We start from the raw sequence: 19,326 nt of genomic DNA on the forward strand, positions 1-19,326 counted from the left end.
CTGAAAAATTCTTTCTATTGAACAAACCACATTCATTGAGCAAAAATTTATTTTCTTTCCCATTTCTTAAAATTCATCATAACTATATCTAATTAGGTGTGCAGTAAAATCAGTTCCTTGATATGCTCATGACATCACCAACAGCCAAAGAATTGGAGGGAAAGGCACCAAACAAAGTTCAGATATGTCTTATCCAAAGCAAAGAAGAGTGATTTTCTTCTAATCCCTTCTGCAGGGCCTGAGTGTGTGATGATTTCTGAATGAGGTTTTAAAATATTGAAAATAAATTACCGGTGAACTGTGCTCAGAGCTTTATCTAAATTGTCTTATTTCACTCTCATAACTGCCCTTCGATAGATGCTATTCTTATGCCCACTTGGATTCAGACATGAATCCTTGAACTCCAGAGGTCCTACTCTTATCCAAAAGATTGCATGGCCTCTTAGAGAGGGAAAGTGACTTTTGCAAGGCATACAAAATTAAGGCATACTAAGTTAAAATTCCTAGTTTCCTGTCTGCTTGCCCCAGAGGCCTCTTCCAGTCCTGCTTTCTTTCCACCTCACAGACACTAAAGCATTCTGAAGGTCAAGGCTGTTTTTATGGAGGACAGACTTGAAGGGCATTAAGGACAGAAACATCAACTGAGGCAGCATCAGACCGAGCTCAATGTCTCCGGGTCAGTGACACACAGTAGGAATGGATATTGACCAGTGGATACTCCCTGATCCAGAGCCTATTTGTCCCCGGACGTAACTGTACGTTCTTGGAGCAATTTTGGTATGCATTACGGTTTCCAATTATTTACCACAAAGGAAGCAAGCACAGGTATGGATCATGCAAGAATGAAATGGATTGTTGTGATAGGGTTGGCTTGGATCATACAATCTGGGTTTCAATTCCGACCCTGCTATTCACTACATGTAAAATCTTGGATGAGTCATTTCACCTCTCTGAGCCTCAGTTTTCCCCAACTCAAAAATGGGAATGATGCCTCTTCCTCAGAGCACTGATGAAAGGAGAAAATGAGGCCTAACCTAGTACCTGGCACATAATAAAAACTCAATAATTAATACCAGAAGGAGTTGTTGCTATTATTATCATTATGATGATTATTATCTTTCAAGGTTGAGAATGTCTGAATTGATAAGGAAAACTCATTTCAGTTTTTAGGTGATGAATGTATTTCTAATGGGACTGATTTTTTAAATAAAAGAAACTGAAAATTTCTGGGACATTGAGGTCCTTGTAATTGGGATCTTCTAAGCACTGGGCTGGGGGGAGCTTATTTTGAATGGAAGGACGGAATTATTAACTGTTGCCAACATGCCTTTAAATAGTCCCCAGACAAGTCTGACAAGGGCTTCCTGAATCTCTGACATCTGCCTTTCTCCTTGGGGAGGGAAGGAGAACTGGAGACATCACTGGGATACATCCCAGTGTCTGACTGGCTTCATTCCAGGGAGTAGTGAGGACATTTAATAAAATTGCTACAGAAAGAAAAAAATCATACAACATGGCATGTGGTCAAGAGCTTGAGTTTGCATCGCAAAGATCTGGGTTTCAATCAGCCCTGGCACTGACTTGTTGTGTTACTTTGTGCCAATTTAATCTCTCTGAGCCTCAGTTTCCTCTGGGAGTGGTGGATAATAAAGTGCCATTTCCTACGGTTATCATAAGGATTCGCTGAAATAATAATTATGATAACAAAAGCTAACTTTCAAGTGTTTACTAACAGTTAATTAATGTGTTTAATCGATTATTTTATTTCTCACAGCAGCCAATAATAAAGATACTATTATTGTCCCTATTTTTAAAAAATGAGAAAATAGAAGTATGAAGAAAATAGGTAAGTAGCTCTAAGTCCTACGAATCCATGAATGCTTAACCTAGACCTACAGACTGTCAAGGGGATCCATGGATAGAATCCAGTGGGTTTGGGAACTTGGATGGTACAAAATAACATCTTTATGTTCACTAGTCTCTAAATGAAATGTAGTATGTCCCTCAGTTGGTGACGACGTCACCAATAGAAGCACAGGTATTGTCGCATCAAATTGCAGTGGTAGCAGAGAGCTCAAAGAATTGTTTGTGCTCAGCACTACACTGAAACCTGTCATTAGGTCTTGTTCTTTAATTCATGAGTTAAAAATCACATATATTACTATATCACAAATGTGGATTTTAAAAATATTTTCATCACTGTATTTCAAGATAATAGGTTTGTTTTGTAATCCTATGCAGTTTATTCTATGCATTTAAAGTCAACATTTTGAGAAAGGATCCATAGGTTTTACCAGACCACCAAGGGGGTCCATGGCTCAAAAAAAGTTAAGAACCTCCAAGCTAGTCCATAGATGTTAGAGCAAAGGAAAACCCTTAGCATAAAGCCAGGTACATAGCAAATGTTCAGTGCGCAAAAGCCATTACCATAGTGATTATTATTACACCCAGCAAAATCCTGTTTATCCAGGAGCAAACTTTTGGAAGTAAGAAGGGAGTCAATCCTGTTGACTATACCAAATGGTACAGCGATGGGAAGGTGACCACTCAATCAAGCAAGAGAGCAGGATTGGAGATTATCTATCCCAGCCTCCTCCTTCTTGGGGGAAGAAACAGAGTCCCAAAGAGGGCTATTTTCAGGGCCCAGGGCACATGGCAAATTAGCGTTGGAATCAATACCAGCAACCAGTTCTTCTAAAGTCAGTCCTCTGCCCATCGGAGGACCCGACCTTTCGACACTGGACATGAAACTAAAAGATGAAGGTCCCTCTCTTTGGAAGCACACACCTTCATCTCATTTCCTTCTGCATCCCAAGGTCCACAGGAAGAGCTCACAGATATGGGATGATCAGGGAATTGGCATCATGCAAATGCCTCTCGGGGGTGGTCCACGGCGAGGAGGCAGTATCTCTTACAAACACTGAATCCCGGGCCCGCATTCAGACCTGTGGAGCTTGGGGATCAGCATCTTTATCAAATTTCCCCACTGACTCACAGGCTCATGCAAGTGAGAACAACTGTACAGTAGTTAAAGTATGAACTCTGGAGTTCGAATCCCAGTTCTACCGCTTAATAGTTGAAGCACTTTGGGCAAAATTACTCACGTTTTAGATACATCTCTCACCTCCAAAGCTAATAGTGCCTACCTTATACAGTCGTGATGAAAAACTGTGACCGTCACATCGTCTTCGACAGTGTTTGGCACATCGTGAGAGCTCTACAAATATAATTGATAAGGTGGTTGTTGTTGTTGTCTGTGACTTGTAACCAAGCAGACAGCTTCACTAATGGAAGAGTCTGTCACTGCCCCCCACCCCCCCAAGAGGCATGAGTCTCTATCCTATTGAAACATCCACAGGGCTGTGATGTGTGCTGCTCAGTAACTCCCCTGATCTGAACAGTTCCCGAGTACTGGAAAAGCATCCTCTGCCATCTAGACGTCTCTGAGGACCATAACTATGCCCCAGAGAGAGAGCAGTGGGGTCTGCTCTGGGAGGCACCAAGTGACCCACGACCATTGAAGGATCTCCAGATACCAGAGTAAGGACCCTCACTCTGACTGCAGTTTGTGGTCCACTACCCCTATGGACAACTTCCCCAAGTATCCAGAGAGCGGAAGCTTCATTCCCAGGAAACCTCAGACATCCAGCTTTGAGCAGCCCTGGGAGCCCCCACCCCAATCCCTGTGTCTTCAGGACTTCGGTACACGATGGCTGACTTCCAATTAGTGCCAGGGCATGGGGTGAGAAGGGACAGTCCCCCTGCTTTGTTCTGGTTTCTCTCTTCGAAATCTCTCCACCCTAGCATCTCTGTGCCTGGGGCTTTCTTTGCCACCATGGAAATCCCTCTGTCCTTGCACATGATGGCCTGGGGCTGTCTAAACATTAACACCTCTTGAAAGCAATGCTCAAATGATGTCTGATGGGAGTTGGTGGGTGAACACCCCAGCTCCATGCCCACTTGGGTGAGATAATTCTCCCAGTTTCCCTGCAGCATTAAACTGTAGTCACTCATAGCGGTAGTTGATGTGATAAATCATCCTTTATTAGCTGGTTTTCTTCCCGTTTCACCTCCCCAACACCAACCAGTGTTCCCTTCATTTCTCAAATAAGCTCCTTGCCCTCAAATTCTTCCCTCAGAATCCCTCCCTGGTGGAACCATATTAAGGCAGGTTTCGACCTGAGAACTCAAATTTAATGCTAACAGAAGGCAGGCAGGAAATAAAATGTAATAAACAGTGGAAGAATCCAATCTCCCATACTTTCCATATTTGTGTCTTTTACAAACCTGGTCACTGGTAAAAACAGAAGTGCAAATCTCAGCAAGAATCTTGACCATTAAGGTTAGATTTAGTTATGATCAGGGAGACCAAGCCATGATATATATTTTAAGGCAGGAAGTGAATTAAGAGACATGACCCAAGACTCTTATCAAGAACCTTTCAAACAAAAATGTCTCCTGGAAAATTTGTTGCTATTAACTAAAATCTTCCTTTACCTGTAAGGATTTCTCGTACTCTCAGAATATTAAGGATTTAGCTCCCTATGCTAACACTGGTGCTCCCTGGTGAAAACTCAGATTAGGATGTAGGACCCTAGAAAGATACATGGTAACCCCAACAGCATCACATATAATCAGTTTTATTGCCAGGTAAGAAATTCATATTAATATAGTGAATACATGTTTACAAATAAACATTCTTAGAAAACAAACAAATGTTTTTTTTTCATTGTAGGAAGTATTATTGGTATCATAAACTCTGCAGTTGTTGACAAGTATTAACACAGGTTTACTTGCAGAACATATGGTTACTAAAATATTTGCACATAAAATATGCTCCATTTACACACAAAAAAACTGAGGGGAGTTAGATGGAAATGCCAGGTGGAGCCCAAGGCCGACGGAGGCTGAGACGCTCTGGGAGGGCAAAGGGAAGTCAGACTCTGGCCCTGTTGGGTTGGAAGTTGGGGTGTAGCTAAAGGTAAGAAGAAGAGGCTACTGCCAGGGCAGGGGATGGGGAGGGGATAGTCTCCCTGCTTTGTTCTGGTTTCTCGCTTCTAAGTCTCCCCATTCTAGCTAGAGGATCCTTGTTGATACATGGCAGTCACAGTTCTACAGGTCATGATAATCTTTCAGTATCATGAGGTCTGTCCACCCCCCCTAGAAGAAGCCAGAGAACAAACTTCCCTGTCCAAACTCCCTCCCTTCTCCCACTTCAGTTCAGCTCCCAAAGCCAACTGCAAGGTAACAAGCCTAAGTACCGTTCTTGGGCTCTCACCACTGTTACTTCTTATGGACCAAGCTGCAACTTCACTGCCGAAATTATAGCTGCAGACCTCCAATTTACAAAATTCACTGGGTGCAGTTTACTCAGAAGAGAAGGAACATGACGAATAAATCCTGTAGATTCAGAGACCAAGAAAGGTCCTTCATCAGGGCTGGGATAAAGGTCAGATGAAGGGCGTTGAGGGAAAGGAGCAGAAAGGAGCTAAAAGGGAGACTAGGATGATAGAACTTTGGAGCTGGAGGGAACTTCACCAAACAAGCCAATCCAGTATTTCCTGAAGTATGCGCTGTGCACCACTAGTGAACGCAAGATGATTTTTAGTAGTACATGGATAGAGCACTACCACTGAGTCACAGAGGAAACGATTCCCTTTTCACTTTTCTTAGCCCATTTGATTACTTCAAGGAGAAAGTCTCCAGTGGGTGCTGGTATATCTTGAACGTCTGCTAATCTGTTTTTAATCAAGAAAAGGGGAGAGGGAGAGAGAAAAGAAGGACGGGAAGAGAAAGAAGGGGCGCAAACGCCAGGCTCCAGGTTCAAACCCTTCTCCGGGTAACAGTCTGTAGCTAGAACGTGACCATCGCTGCACTGTTGCCTTTGTCCTTATCTTACACTCACTTTCTATTCAGGGTGACTGATATTGGTTTTCTGTTTGTGATACCGACAGATAGTTTTCCTTTCAAAAGTTAAATGTATTAAAAATGTATCAATTTAGGTACAAATATTGTGATAGGGATACACAAAGATGCCAAAAGTGTGTGGCAGGTACACAGATAACTAACATCAAGGAAACACTGACCAAGCCCACTAGTCTTCACTCCACAGTGGGGAGCACTGGGGTTTCAGCCAAGAGGCTGAGAAAGCAGGCACTGAATCTCCCAGCCCAGCCTCACCCAGCACAGAGCCTCATCATTCACAGGGGGTCTTCTGGGCACGATTTCTTTTCTTTTCTTTTTTAATGAGCAGAGGTTTTGCTATTTCCAAAAGCTTGAAAAGCTTGATCTCACCCCAATTCCCCATGTTTCAAGTGGAAGACTAAAGCCCAGAGAGATAAAATGCACTGTCAATGTCCCCAGATCAGCTGGGAGTAAAAAAAAGAGAATAAACAGCTGGTTTCCCCGATCCCATGATGTCAGAGAGATGGGGAAGCAGAACGCTGATGTCCAGCATTCCAGGAAGGGTCTTGTTCAGACCACGTTCAGTTTCTGACATCAGAAGAGCTGGGGGTCTCTCCAAGGTTCCTGTTAATTAGCTAAGCCATTTAAGGGACTGGTTGAAAACTTCTCACCTTAAATGAAAATCTCTTCTCCATCAACCTCTCTCTTTGGGCTGCCACTAAACAAATCAAACTATTAGGAAAACTGTCTTTACTGGGACACCCATTAGCTATGAGAACCCATCTGAACAACAACCCCGGGGTATCATGGATGGGAAATGAATGCATTGCAGTATCTGGAGAAGTGGTCTGGAGGGATCGTTTGTCTATCTATCTATCCTGGGAATGATGGGACCAGGAATGCTTGGGTCCCACGCTAGGTTTGGGGAGTCTGGGGTGGGACTCGGGGAGTTTTGACAGTGTGGTGGGGAGGGAGGTCTTGGTCTTTGCAAGTTGCAGCATTCCCCCTCAGAGTGTGGGATCGGGTGGGCTCACCAACAAACAGAGGATGGAAACACCTTCTACTACTGCAGAAAGACAGGAGGGAGGAAGGCTAAAAGAACACAGGTTGCACTTGGGAAACAAGACTGTCATTCAACAGTGACACATTGAAGGCACCACCCACGCTTATGACATTTTCAGTCCAAAGCAGTTGAAATTCGGCAGCGGCGGCAGCAACAGGCTGAAGGGGAAGGGAGTCGGGGATAGACAGTTAATAGAGGACTGGTTTCTGTCTGTTTCTTGTCTCAGAGGCGGGGGGGACAACGCCAGAAATCAGAGGCTCTGGGTCCCCTTCTCACCTCTTGTCAACACTTCAACTGTGAATTTTGTTTGTTTGTTCTTGACGACGTTGTTGATTTCCTAAGTCTTGAAGATGTTGGACAAAAGTTACTTTGCTGTTCTTGTCTGTTTTGTAGTGGGATTCTATTTTATTTTCCTTTTTTAAAAAATAGTTATTTAAGACTCTGGACCCTCTCCCTGCCATAAAAGCCTACCCCTCCCATTTCCACAGTCTTTATGGGAGTTGTCTAAAAAAGTTCTCTTTCCCGTCACTGTCGGTGGGTTCAGGGTCTATTTATTTTTTGTGAGTTTGAGTGCGTGTTGTTTTTGCTTCCAACCTTGATGATATGAGAAGTACTATAAACAGCATGATGGGGGGGAGGGTCCAGTTAGTCTCACGCTCATCACAATTTTACGTCCATATCGCTACTTCCTGGGATTAGAAAATGCTTATCAAGTGCACCAGCGACCCCTCTTTTCTACCCCCCCTTCCATCCTTTCTGGCTCTTTCACCCAGAAATAGACAATGCATGGTCAATGGTATATGTGCTCAAATGGACAATTTCTCTAAATTGTGCTACTTTTTTTTTTCATCATGGATTTCAGTTTCAAGTTAGGAGAAAAAGAAAAATCAGCCCCACGGTTTAGGCATGTGAATTGGCCACCTCGACCCTGAAGTCGAAAGAGGGTGCCTCAGTTTCCCCTTGGCTGTATTGCTGACCGTCCACGTTCCGGTCTTGCTCAGCTGCCCGCCGACACGTGTTAGGCATGACGCAGGAAAAGCGTGATTCCATGTCACCAGTAGGTTTGTCGTCGGTCGGTGTGGAGGGTGAACGTGTGGGTGGGTGTGCGGGCGGGGGACAGGGAGGGTGTGTGTTGGGGTATTTTTTGCCTCTCTCAGTTGAGTGTGGTCTCCAGGATGTCCCCTGTAGTGACAGCTCAGACAGTCACTTCCGTTTTGCTGTTGGTGATGAAGTATGGCTGCGGGGGTGGGTAGTGCTGGGTGCGAGTTCCCAAGGGGTCGCTGGAGCCGGAATCAGCCGTGCCCAGCTTGCCCTTGTTCCCATAAGCTTGTTGCCGCCGAAGAGACTGATCCTTGGGGTCCCAGCTCTTAAAGTTGGCGGTGGAGTTGTAGGCCAGGGGGTGGGAGGGCGTCTTGTTGGTGCGGGACTTCTGTCCGTTCTGCTTGGCCGGGCCATGCTCAGGACTGAAGGCCCGCGGCTCATCCTCCACTCTTACGGGATGCAGAGGCAAGTTCCCCTTGGCGGCCAGCTCGGCCAGGTGCCGTCGCTTGGAGTAGAAGTCATCATTTACCTTGTCGGCTGTACGATGGGACAGGTAGGTGGACGAAGGGGAGAGGAGAGAGCAGAGAGAGGGAGAGAGAGGAGAGAAAGACAGTTAGGGATTGGCAGGTCAACCCAAGAACAGCATCTCAGTGGGCCAACAGTCCAAACGAGACACACAGTAGAAACTCCACCCGGAGCAGACAGAAGGAAGGAGGACAGGGTCATGTGTTTTCCACCAACAGGAGGAGGACCAAGAAGGCGAGGGCATCCCCAAGGGAATCTCTAGCTCCCCACAAATCCTTCTTCCCTCACAATCACACCTAGCACTCTGCCACCCTTGCCTTTCTTATAAAATGCAAGTGTTGTTCTTTCTTCATTATGAAAATGATGCTTCTCATTCGAGAAAATATCAAACACATTGAGAAATATTCATATCTATCAGCTACTGCCCAAGACAGTCAATATCAATACTTGGGTGTATTTTCTCCTGATTTTCTCAATAAAGGGTTTCATTTGGAATTTGTGTTAGTGCTTTTGTTTTTGCTTTTAGCAGTTAAGCAGACCTGTGTTCAAATCCCACTTCTGCCACCTACTAGCAGTGTAACTTTGGTAAATAACTTTTATTACCATCAGCTTCTACATCAGGAAAGTGGTTACAATAAAAAAGGATATTTCATAGGGCTGTTTAGAGGGTTAAGTGATGACATACGTAATGTGCTTAGACGTTAGCCACCACCATTATCATCATTATAAATAACTGTAATTTCTCATGTAACATTCCAGCAAGCATTTCTTCATGTTGTTATAAACCACTAGTGAACAGCATTCTAATACCTACATAATATTTCAGTGAGCAGAACTATGAAAATTAATCATTCATCCTATGGATGAGCATTCAAGCTGTGCCAATATTTTGCTAATATAAATCAATCTGAAATGAGAATTTTCTAGACTAAAGCTCTCTTAGTATTTAGAATTTTGAATGTAAAATAATTCTTAAAATATTCTTTAATCTGTATCAGAGGGTGGAAAACTATAGCCCATGGATCGATCTAGCTGCCACCCATTTTCATAAATAAAGTTTTACTGGAATGCTGCCATGCCCATTCCTTTACCTGTCTGCAGAGCAACAGCAGATTTGAGTGCTTGTGACAGAGACTGCATGGCCCACACAGCCTGAAATATTTACTATCCAGCCCTGAAATAAATTATCTGAAGTGGAATTACTTGGCCAAAGGCTGTAAACATTATTAAGGCCCTTTATACATATTGCCAACTATGCTACAAAAGAATTATACCAATTTCCGCTTCATTCACCACACTCTAAAGCACTGAATGATTCCTTTCTTTCTTTCTCTTTCTTGTTTTCTTTTCCCTCTCTCTCTCTCTCTCTCTCCCTCCCTCCCTTCCTTCCTTTCTTTCTTTCCTGCCTTCTTTCTCAATTTATTTGATAACTTTCTGAGACTTTATTTTATTTTCTCTCACAATTCTTTTATTAGAAGATCCTCTATACTTTTAAAATTAATGTCTTAGCAATAAACTCTTGAACATATGTCTCTCAGGAGTCCAGAAATATGTGCTGCTCTTTAATCCACACTTCCAGCATCCCATACTGTTACGTGTGTGAAATTATGTAAATTCATGGAGGTCATTGCCCTTCCATGTTTCTTTTCTCATTTGATCCTTTCAACCACAAGAGGTGGGAAAGACAGGGATTATAACCTCTGTTTGACAGATGTGGAAACTGTCAAGCTAAGGAACATGAAATCATTTAATTGAGGTTACCCACAGCTAGCGGCTGAGCCAAGGTAGAACCTAACTCCATTAGACATTATTTGATGCTTTGGAAAGGCCGTAGAGGGAAAGCTCTGTTTTCAGGGATGAGTGAGCACATATGCCCCCCCCCGCCCCTTCTGCATCTGTGGCAGACATCACTCATTGATCACAGAGCTCTTTCCTAGCTAGCATGGCCTTTGCTTAGATTCCTCAACACAGCACCCCCAGAAGCCACATGTTAACCTTCCAGGCTTAATACAGTTTAAGTTGGGTTTCTGTCCATGTTTAATATAAACAACCCTGAGTAATGCAATCTTTCAAGAGAATGTCCCCCCTTCCTTGAATTCTAGAGCTGTCTGAAGATACAGACTATCAATGCCAAAAGGAACTATGGAATAGCTACCGACATGGGAAGAGCACACATTCCCGAAATACCATGCATTCCTTAAGGTGGCATGAGTTATATTCGAGTTGGTATTAGAATCGCATCTTTCTGTCTTCCAGAAGAAAGTTCTAGGTTTCCAATGCCATGATGTTTCAAGAGAAGGATACTCTGACATCCCTCCTTGGATTTCAAAACTCATGTATCTGGTTACCTCCAGGACAGAGTCACTGGCATCTCCCACTCAAGGTGGCCAAGACTGAACCCATCAACATCATTCACATCTGTTCTCCAGGCTCTTCCTTCTCTCACGAGTGGGAACACCAACTCTCTAGTTACTCAAGCCAGAAACACAGGAGCAGGTGCTGATGTCACCCTCCTCTTCTCCTCAGCACAACTGCTAACCCACAGGTCCTTCCCATCGTACCTACCAAATGCTTCTCTAACCTATGCTATGCCTCCTCCTTGCTTTGAGTGCTGCTCTACTTGTGCCACCAAACTGGCTCCCCTGCCTTGAGTCTCACCTCCTCCAGGCCACTGTCCACACTACAGCCAAAAGCATATTTCCTCTTTTGTTTTGTTTTGTTTTGTTACGTTTTGTTTGGCCACACTGTTCAGCTTGTGGGATCTTAGTTCCCCAAACAAGGATCAAACCCGTGCCCCCTGCAGTGGAAGCTCAGAGTCTTAACCACTGGACTGCCACGGAAGTCCCCCAAAGGCATATTTCTAAAACTGACCACGTTACCATTTACCAAAACCTCTCCCAGCAATTTTTCTCAGTCATTTAGTCATACATCAAATAGGCACAGGCCAGGTGATAGACATTGTAAGTATAAGGACATTGGGAGAATCAGAAACAGACAAGGTCCCTGTCCTTGTGGGGTGGACATTCTATGAAGGAAGGACAGAACGTGACCAAATAATCTCACAAATTACATAAAAGTAGAAATATAGTAAGTGCTATAAAGAACTATCCAGTCTTATGAGTATTAATAATGAGGTCTCTGAGCTGGTCGGAGAACCAGAGGATGGAGCTGACGTGTCTCACCCCTTCATTTACATCAGATGCTCTGTTATTCATCTTTCAAGGTTAAGCTAAGGTGATGCTTTCTGATTCCCTGGCTCCCTCAGCAACCTCTGCACTACCATAGTCCTGACTGCTCTTTTCTAGTTTTCCATTTTCACATCTATTTGCTCTCGCTAAGCTGCTTTCAGTCCCTTACTGAAAGTCTCACCCACCCTCATTATGTCCCCGGGCACGATCCAGAACCATTTATTCCCAAATTCCTCTTTCCAGACAATGGACGAGTCTAAGGGAAGCTCAGAGCAAGGGATGCATTGGAAGGTTCCCGTTTCTGACAAACTGAGGAAATTGATTATGAAACAGGTGCCCCAACAGGTAGGATAGGTGATGTCCTCTCAAAAAGTTCTAAAGAAAAGTAGTCACAGGGGCATTCAATTTTTGCCCTATCAGTGCAGGTATGGGAAGCAGCCCCCATTAGGAGGAATCATGGAGTCACCCGTGGAGAACCTACAATACATCCTTCTCCACACCCAACCCTGAATTTGTCTCTCGGTGAACCTGTCATTGGGAAACCCCTGAACATAGAGTGTTTGGTATATGGGGCAAGGGTGGGACAAAAATCTGTAGGCTTTGGAATCAGACAGACCTGAGTCTATGAGACCTTGGGAATGTCAAACTCCTTTATCTCTATTTCTTTTGCTGTAAAATGAAGATAATATAACTACGCTGAGGTTTATTGTTAAGAATAAATTATATGAGACATATAAGCTATATAACACAATTCTGAAAGAGAGTAACTAGTCACTACATATATTCTGTCTGTCTTCTGGCTTATCAAAGAGGCACTGGATTAAATCCAACAGACATTTACTGAGCACTCTGTGCCAGATACCCAGTTAAGCACAAAGGAAGCACTCATCCAAACTAACCACCCTTCCTTCCTTTCTTCCTTCCCTCTTTGCTTCCCTCCAGCTGCCATGTGTATTGAGTGCCTCGCTGTCCCTATGAGACGACACAAGAAGGGGCCTTGATACGTTTGGGATGAGGTGCTGGTTAGGGAAGGCATCCTTGAGGATGCTCTCTTAGTTGGAATCTGAAAGTGAAGAGTAACAGAAACAGCATCCAGGTGAGCACACATGGGGTGTATTGCAAAAATAGCTGTAATACTTTGCAGTTCCTTCCATCGAGAGGTGGAGTCTATTTCCCTACCCTATGAATATGGCCTGACCTTGTGATTGGCTTTAACCAGTAGACTGTAGCAGAAATTATGTCATGCATACCCCAAGCCTGGGCTCTTAGAAGTTCTACAGCTTCTGTTATCAGATCTTGGAACCCTGCCTCCATATGAAAAAGGAAGCCCAGGTTAGCCTCCTGAAGGATGAGAAACATGCAGTCCAGTTGCCCATGTTCACCACAGCCAACAGCAGCCTGCTATCTGCCAGATACCCAGTGAGGCCATCCTAGACTGTGCAGCCATTAGCCCACCTGCCAGCTCATCACAGACACTAAGTAAGCCTGGCCAAAAGCAGCTAAGCCAGCCCAAACCAGAAGAACTTCCCAGCTGATCCAGAACCACAAGCCCAATAAACAGTTGCTATGTTAAGCCACTAAGTTTTGGGGTAATTTGTTACGCAGCAGTAGATAACTGATACAGAACAACATTTGCAAAAGGCCTGAGGTGGGAAGTAGCATGGTAGCTTCAAAAACTGAAAGGATATGTATGTAATAAAGTGAAGAAAACAAGGGGTCATCAGATCATCTAATGTCCTGTATGCAGGATTATATCGTTCACATCTATTTGTTTGTCTATCCCCCCTCCACATGACTCAGAGGTGTTTTTGACAAGTGCAGAGCAGGTACAGACTTGCTGCATGGGGCATAAAACCATCCTTCAAAGAGTTATTTTCAAGATAATTTCAACAAGGATGTGGTTGGTGGTTAGGTGAATGAACTGTTCCCACAACCAGGAAATGCAATTTTTGTGAAATCCTCTTTTTCATCCCCTCTGATTTAGATACCGAGGATGGGAAAGAAATACTTACCTGGCCACTCTCTGCGTTGTGCATTGTGGTCCCTGTCTTAGTATATTAAAAAGCAGCTTGTGAAGGAAATCACAGATTCATTGAGCAGCCTTGTAAGCCCCATTAATAAATGCATTAACCTAATCAACCCAGGTACCTCGTGGGCAGGTGGTTAACAAGCCGACCAGGTAACAGATGTGTGAGGCTTTCAACAACACTGGTCCTCTCCGTTTTGATTTTTCTTCATTTAAAAAGAGGAAGAAAGAATGAAAAAGGTGCTTTCCTTCCAATCAGCCTAATTGCCTTGAAGGAACCAAGGCTTCAAAATTAAACTGTACCTTCCTCCATCTGTCTCTCTCTTAATTAGCAGCAGACATTTGTACAGGTGCTGGGTGGGATGGAGCTTCGCCTCCATGGAAATGGAGAATCAAGGTAATAACCAGTTTTCAAAACAAGCTACACATCTGGGGGTCTTGGCAGGTGGCCTCCCACCTACCTTCTTTCCTTGGGCCAAGGATATCTTAAGGAGGGGTTCCTACCACTCCTTCTCCCTTGGTGATCATCTTGGGTCTCAGGTGATGGATTTCACCTGGTAAGCAAGGTCCCACCCTAAGCTTTCAACAATTCCTGATTTGTCCCTATCTTTGGTCCAAGAATATACTGAAAGAGCGATTAATCTTCCCATCACACTTAAGAATCAAATCCAAATGATTTGCTGTGACCCCGAAGGTCGGCATGGCCTGGCCTCTGGCTGTTGCTTGCCCACCCTCATCTCTCCCATGCTTATTGTGACCCATCACATAGTGTACTTAGTTTCCTAGGGCTGCCATAGCAAATTACCACAAACTGGGCAACTTAAAACAACAGAAATTTATCCTTTACCAGTTCTGGAGGCCAGAAGTCTGAAATCAAGGTGTCGGTAGGTCTGTGTTCCTTCTGCAGGCTCTAGGGAAGTATGCTTCTTTGCCTCTTCCAGCTTCTGGCGGTTGCAGTAATCCTGGCACTCCTTGCCTGTAGCTGCATCTCCAATCTCTGCCTCTGAATTCACATGACCCTCCTCTCTGTGTGTGTCTATGTGTCCAAACTTCCCTCTTCTTATACGGACACCAGTCATTGGATTAGGACCCACATTAATCCAGGATGACCTCATTTTAACTTAGTTACATCTGCAAAGACCCTATGTCCAAGTGTGAGCACATTCTGAGGTTCTGAGTAGATTTGGGTCGGGGTCGGGGGAGGATGCTATTCAATCCAGCATACACACACAGGATTCCTTTCTATTCCTGAACACGCCAAGCTTTTCACCATCTCAGAGCCACTGGACCTTGTCCCTGTTGTTCTCACTGCCAAAGCACCCTTCTTTCTGGATCCTTCTTGTCATTTGGTTCTCTGATCAAAGGTCACTCAGAAAATTCCTCCTGATGACCCAGTGAAAACACCCCCGTTGCTCTCATCACCTTTCCCTATTTTAATATGTTCTTAGTCTGCATATATGAAATTGTCTTTCTTAGTTATTTGTGTATTGTCTATCTCCTTTGACTAGAATATAAGCTCCACTTAGGTTAGACATCATATCTGCTCTGCTCATCACTGTATCTCCAACATCTAGCCCAGTACCTGGCACATAGTAGGATACAATAATAAACATTTGATAAGGGAAGAAAAGCACCAGAGACAGTTTGATTCCAGTGACATTCTCTCAAATATTAGAAATGGGCAGGATGCTTCATCTTCTGATCTCTGATGGCTAATTTTATATGTCAATTTGACTGGCCCATAGGGTGTCCAGATTAAACATTATTTCTGGGTCTGGATGAGATTAGCATTTGAATCAGTGGACTCAGTAAAGCACACCATCCTCTCCAATGTAGAGGGGCACCAACCTAATTTGTTAAGGGACTGAATACCACAAAAAGCAGAGGAAGAGAGGATCCATGCCTTTCCTGCCTGGCCTGCTTGAGTTGGGACATTAGTCTCCTCCTGCCCTTGACCTGGGATTTACAACATTGGCTCCTTTGGTTCTCAGGCTTTCAGACTAGGACTGGAAATACACCACCAGCCTCCTGGGTTTCTAGCTTGCAGACAATAGATTATGGACTTCTCAGCCTCCATAATTGTGTGATTCAATTGCTTGCAATAATTCTCCATATATACATATATTCCATATATATGTATTTGTATGTATATATCCTATATATCCTACATATATAATATGCATATATATATATAATATATACATTAAATATATCCTACATACCTATCACACAGATGTAATCAAGGTAAAATGAGATCATACTGGATTAATGTGGATCCTAATCCAATGACTGGTGTCCTTATAATAATAAAGAAATTTGGACACATAGACACACACACAGAGGAAGGCCATGTGAAATCAGAGGCAGAGACTGGAGTGATACAGCGACATAAGGCAAAGTATGCCAAGGATTGCCACAGCCACACACAAATATCCAGCTGGTTCTGTTTCTCTAACTAATACATCGTCCACACTGTAGAAGGCTACGTGACCTGTGCTTTACAGGGATAGAAGGACTGGGGCTTCTGGGGCAGGAGAAGCAGGCTGCTGCCCAGCTCCAAACCCCTGGCTGAAAACTTGCAGAGGCATGGATGTTCTCTAGCAGCCATAGCTCAGGGGAGGTAGAATGGAGTCAGGCGCAGGGGGCGGGGATTGGTTAAAGAAACCGCTTGGATCCAGCAGCAGGCTGTGTGGACACGCCCCCTTCCCAGCTCACCCGGTGTAACCTGAGTCAGAGCTCACCTTTATTAAGGGCGTGCTCTCCTCCAGGCACCCGGCTAAGGAATGGACATTTGTTACCCTCTTTAATCCTCTCAATATCCTAATGAGGTAGGTGCTATTATTGGTCTCATTTTATAAATGGGGAAACTGAAGCAAGAGAGCTTTGGCAACTTGTCCAAGTGACAGTGCTGGGATCTGAACCCTTGACACCTGGCTGAATTCTAAGTATCCTGAAATTTACGAATCTGTGACAACACTCACCATCTATTTAACCATCTGCCTGCCTTATAGAAGAAACTCTTGTTTCCTTAACAAGTTTCTATCTGCAGGAAAACATTCCCCCAAAACTAAAGAAGGTGGAAGACAGAGTGAGAATTATAAGGAGAAGACACTGTTATTGATTCCTCCTCTCAAAACATCAGGGATTGAGATATACATGTAAATCTTATTCACAAGAGGAGACATCAAAATGTCACAACTGGAAATTTCATGATGTCTCCAATTCCCCCTGGAGGCAATATATGTGTACCTTTTTCTTCCTTAAAGTGGGGCAAGAGAAGGGAGCTGGGGTGTCATGAGAGACTCTCCCTGCCAGGCTCTCAGCACTCAGTTGGCTACTGCATTACAAGAGTATGGGTCTTGCATCCTCTGAGATGCACTGGCATTGGCGGGAGTGCTGGCCAGTCACCAACAAAAAGTGGCTTCCTGTTAAAGAACTGGGTTGGATAAGGTGCTATATGCTTCTCTTAGAACTGGGAGGAGCCTGAAGCTTCGTCACCACTCCAGCCAGGCACCATCCAGGTGCTTTACAGGTATCATCTCATGTAGTTGGCTCCCCACCCCAGCCCAAGCCAATGAGGTAGGTGTGGTTGCCTGGTCTCTTCATGCTATGTCAGACCGACTCCCTCCATGACAATGTAGGGGGATCCCATTTTGAGATATTCACCAGTATTCTCTTCCCTGCGCTTCCACTCTCCCCTCCCCACCACTCAGAGAGCAGCGATCACTTTTGATGATGACAAAGTATTCCAAGTGTTGCTCCTGAATCCTACACTGAGCTCTTGACAACCATAGTAGAGCCTTGAAAGGCAAGAGGTCAGCAATAAGATCTGAGCATGCTGAGAGAGAAAGAAGGATTAGTGAAGCTGAGAGCATGGAGGACTCAGTGCAACTTGTTTATACAGCAGATAGCAGAGTTTGGAAGAATGCTGTGACTGTAAAATCTGCTTTAGAATATGGTAGAAAGAGCATGAACTTGAAGAGCAGATGGACCTGAGTTAAAATCCCAACTCTTCCACTTATAAGCTGGAGACCTTAAGCAAGTTACCTAAGTTCTCTAAGCTTCACCAATAAAGTGGAAAATAAACTAACAATGTCTATGTGGTAGGGGGTTATGGTACTCAAAAGAATCATGTAAATTATCTTGTATAATGTAAAGTACCAATGTCCTTACTTCATGGTAGGTATTCATTGGATAGTAGCTGCTACTGCTGTCATTGTCAGAAAATAAAGTGAGGATAAGAAGATCTACTTTGCAAAGTGCAGCAGAGAAGTAAACAAGTGACAAAGTGTGAAAGCACAAACCATTATGTCTGGCACACAGTAGGCTCCTTAAACGTATACCCCATCTGACATGATATTGTAAAAGACTGCTACTTGTCATCCAGATCTCTTCCATCTTTTTTCTTGGGCACATGGCCACCTAATCCTGAGCTAGATTTCCCTAGCCTTCTTGGAAGCTAAATTTGGCCACGTGGCTAATCTCTCACCAATGGACTGTTAGCAAAAGTGATGCATACAACTTCCACTTCAACTTACTCACTTAAAATAAAATTGGTTGCCCTGGGTGTCCTCTCTCCCCCCTCCCATAGGCCATGACAGCAACTAATTATAACAACGCAGATGAGGACAATACAGTAGGTGGCCGCAGAGCAACAATGTTGGAGGAACCTGGGTCCCTGAGTGACAGCTTGGAGTAAAGCTGGCCCACCAACCTGGACCACCCTCTCTGGGGCTATTACACGAGAGAGAAATATACTTCTCTTAAGCCACTGTATTTGTGAGGCCTTTTGGTTCACTAGGACAGTACTGAACTTTTATTTACATGGGAGTGTTTTCTGGGTCTCTACTTTTTTTCTCTCCATCATGAGCTGAATGAAACAGTAAAAGAAGAAACAGTTCATGATAAAAAAAATACCCAGGTATTTCTCCCTTCTTTTGAAATACATGTTATAAAGCTGCACAGGCTCCTGTGGTTGTCTCAGCAGGCAGAAACAAGAAAGGCAGGAAAAAAGCCTAGCTTCCCAGTCAGGAGAGAGCCAGGAGGAGATGGTAAGATTTGTCTTTATGGCAAATTAGCCCCCATTTCACCTGGTTCTGGGCCTCGCTGTAGAGACACAAGGAGGGAAAATCACATTTGAACCAGGTTCTAATTAAAGCCAGGACTCCTGGCTGTTTCTACAGGGCCACACATCTTTCCTGAAGGGTTATCTCTCTAAGAGAGAAAATTGGAAAGGGGAGAATGGGATCCTGGCCCTTTTTTATCTTAGCCCTGAGGGTCCCAAGAGGAGGCACTGCTGCCTTTGCTGATGACAATCCTGAAACAGTGCCTGGCTTGGGCTTTGCACCAAAGCTATCCAGCTGCATGATCAGCCCCTTTGTTGTGGCTGCAGGAGCCCTCTGTGAACATCTCACTGCCAATGGACCTATGAAACCTTAAGCCCTCTGTCTCTTGCCTTAGACAGTCCTGTTGGGCAGTCACCACTTTCTGAAAGGCTATTGAACAAAAGTGGCTGGACTCACGCTCCATCCAAGGCTGACCACAGAGCCCCCTGCATTGAAGGGCCCTGGTTGGAAACT

General features: G+C 44.2%; 1 protein-coding gene across 1 annotated transcript in view; it reads right to left on the reverse strand.

The window, feature by feature from the left end:
* Positions 1 to 8,162: 8,162 nt before the first annotated feature.
* Positions 8,163 to 19,326, reverse strand: part of SHISA9 (shisa family member 9) — a 307,975-nt gene continuing 296,811 nt past the window's right edge. The window contains exon 5 of the mRNA XM_060078963.1: positions 8,163 to 8,545. Within this exon, the coding sequence (XP_059934946.1) occupies positions 8,163 to 8,545 (383 nt within the window). The remainder of the gene's footprint in view (positions 8,546 to 19,326) is intronic.

This window comes from Mesoplodon densirostris, chromosome 16 (genome assembly GCF_025265405.1).
Source record: "Mesoplodon densirostris isolate mMesDen1 chromosome 16, mMesDen1 primary haplotype, whole genome shotgun sequence".
Lineage (NCBI taxonomy): Eukaryota > Metazoa > Chordata > Mammalia > Artiodactyla > Ziphiidae > Mesoplodon > Mesoplodon densirostris.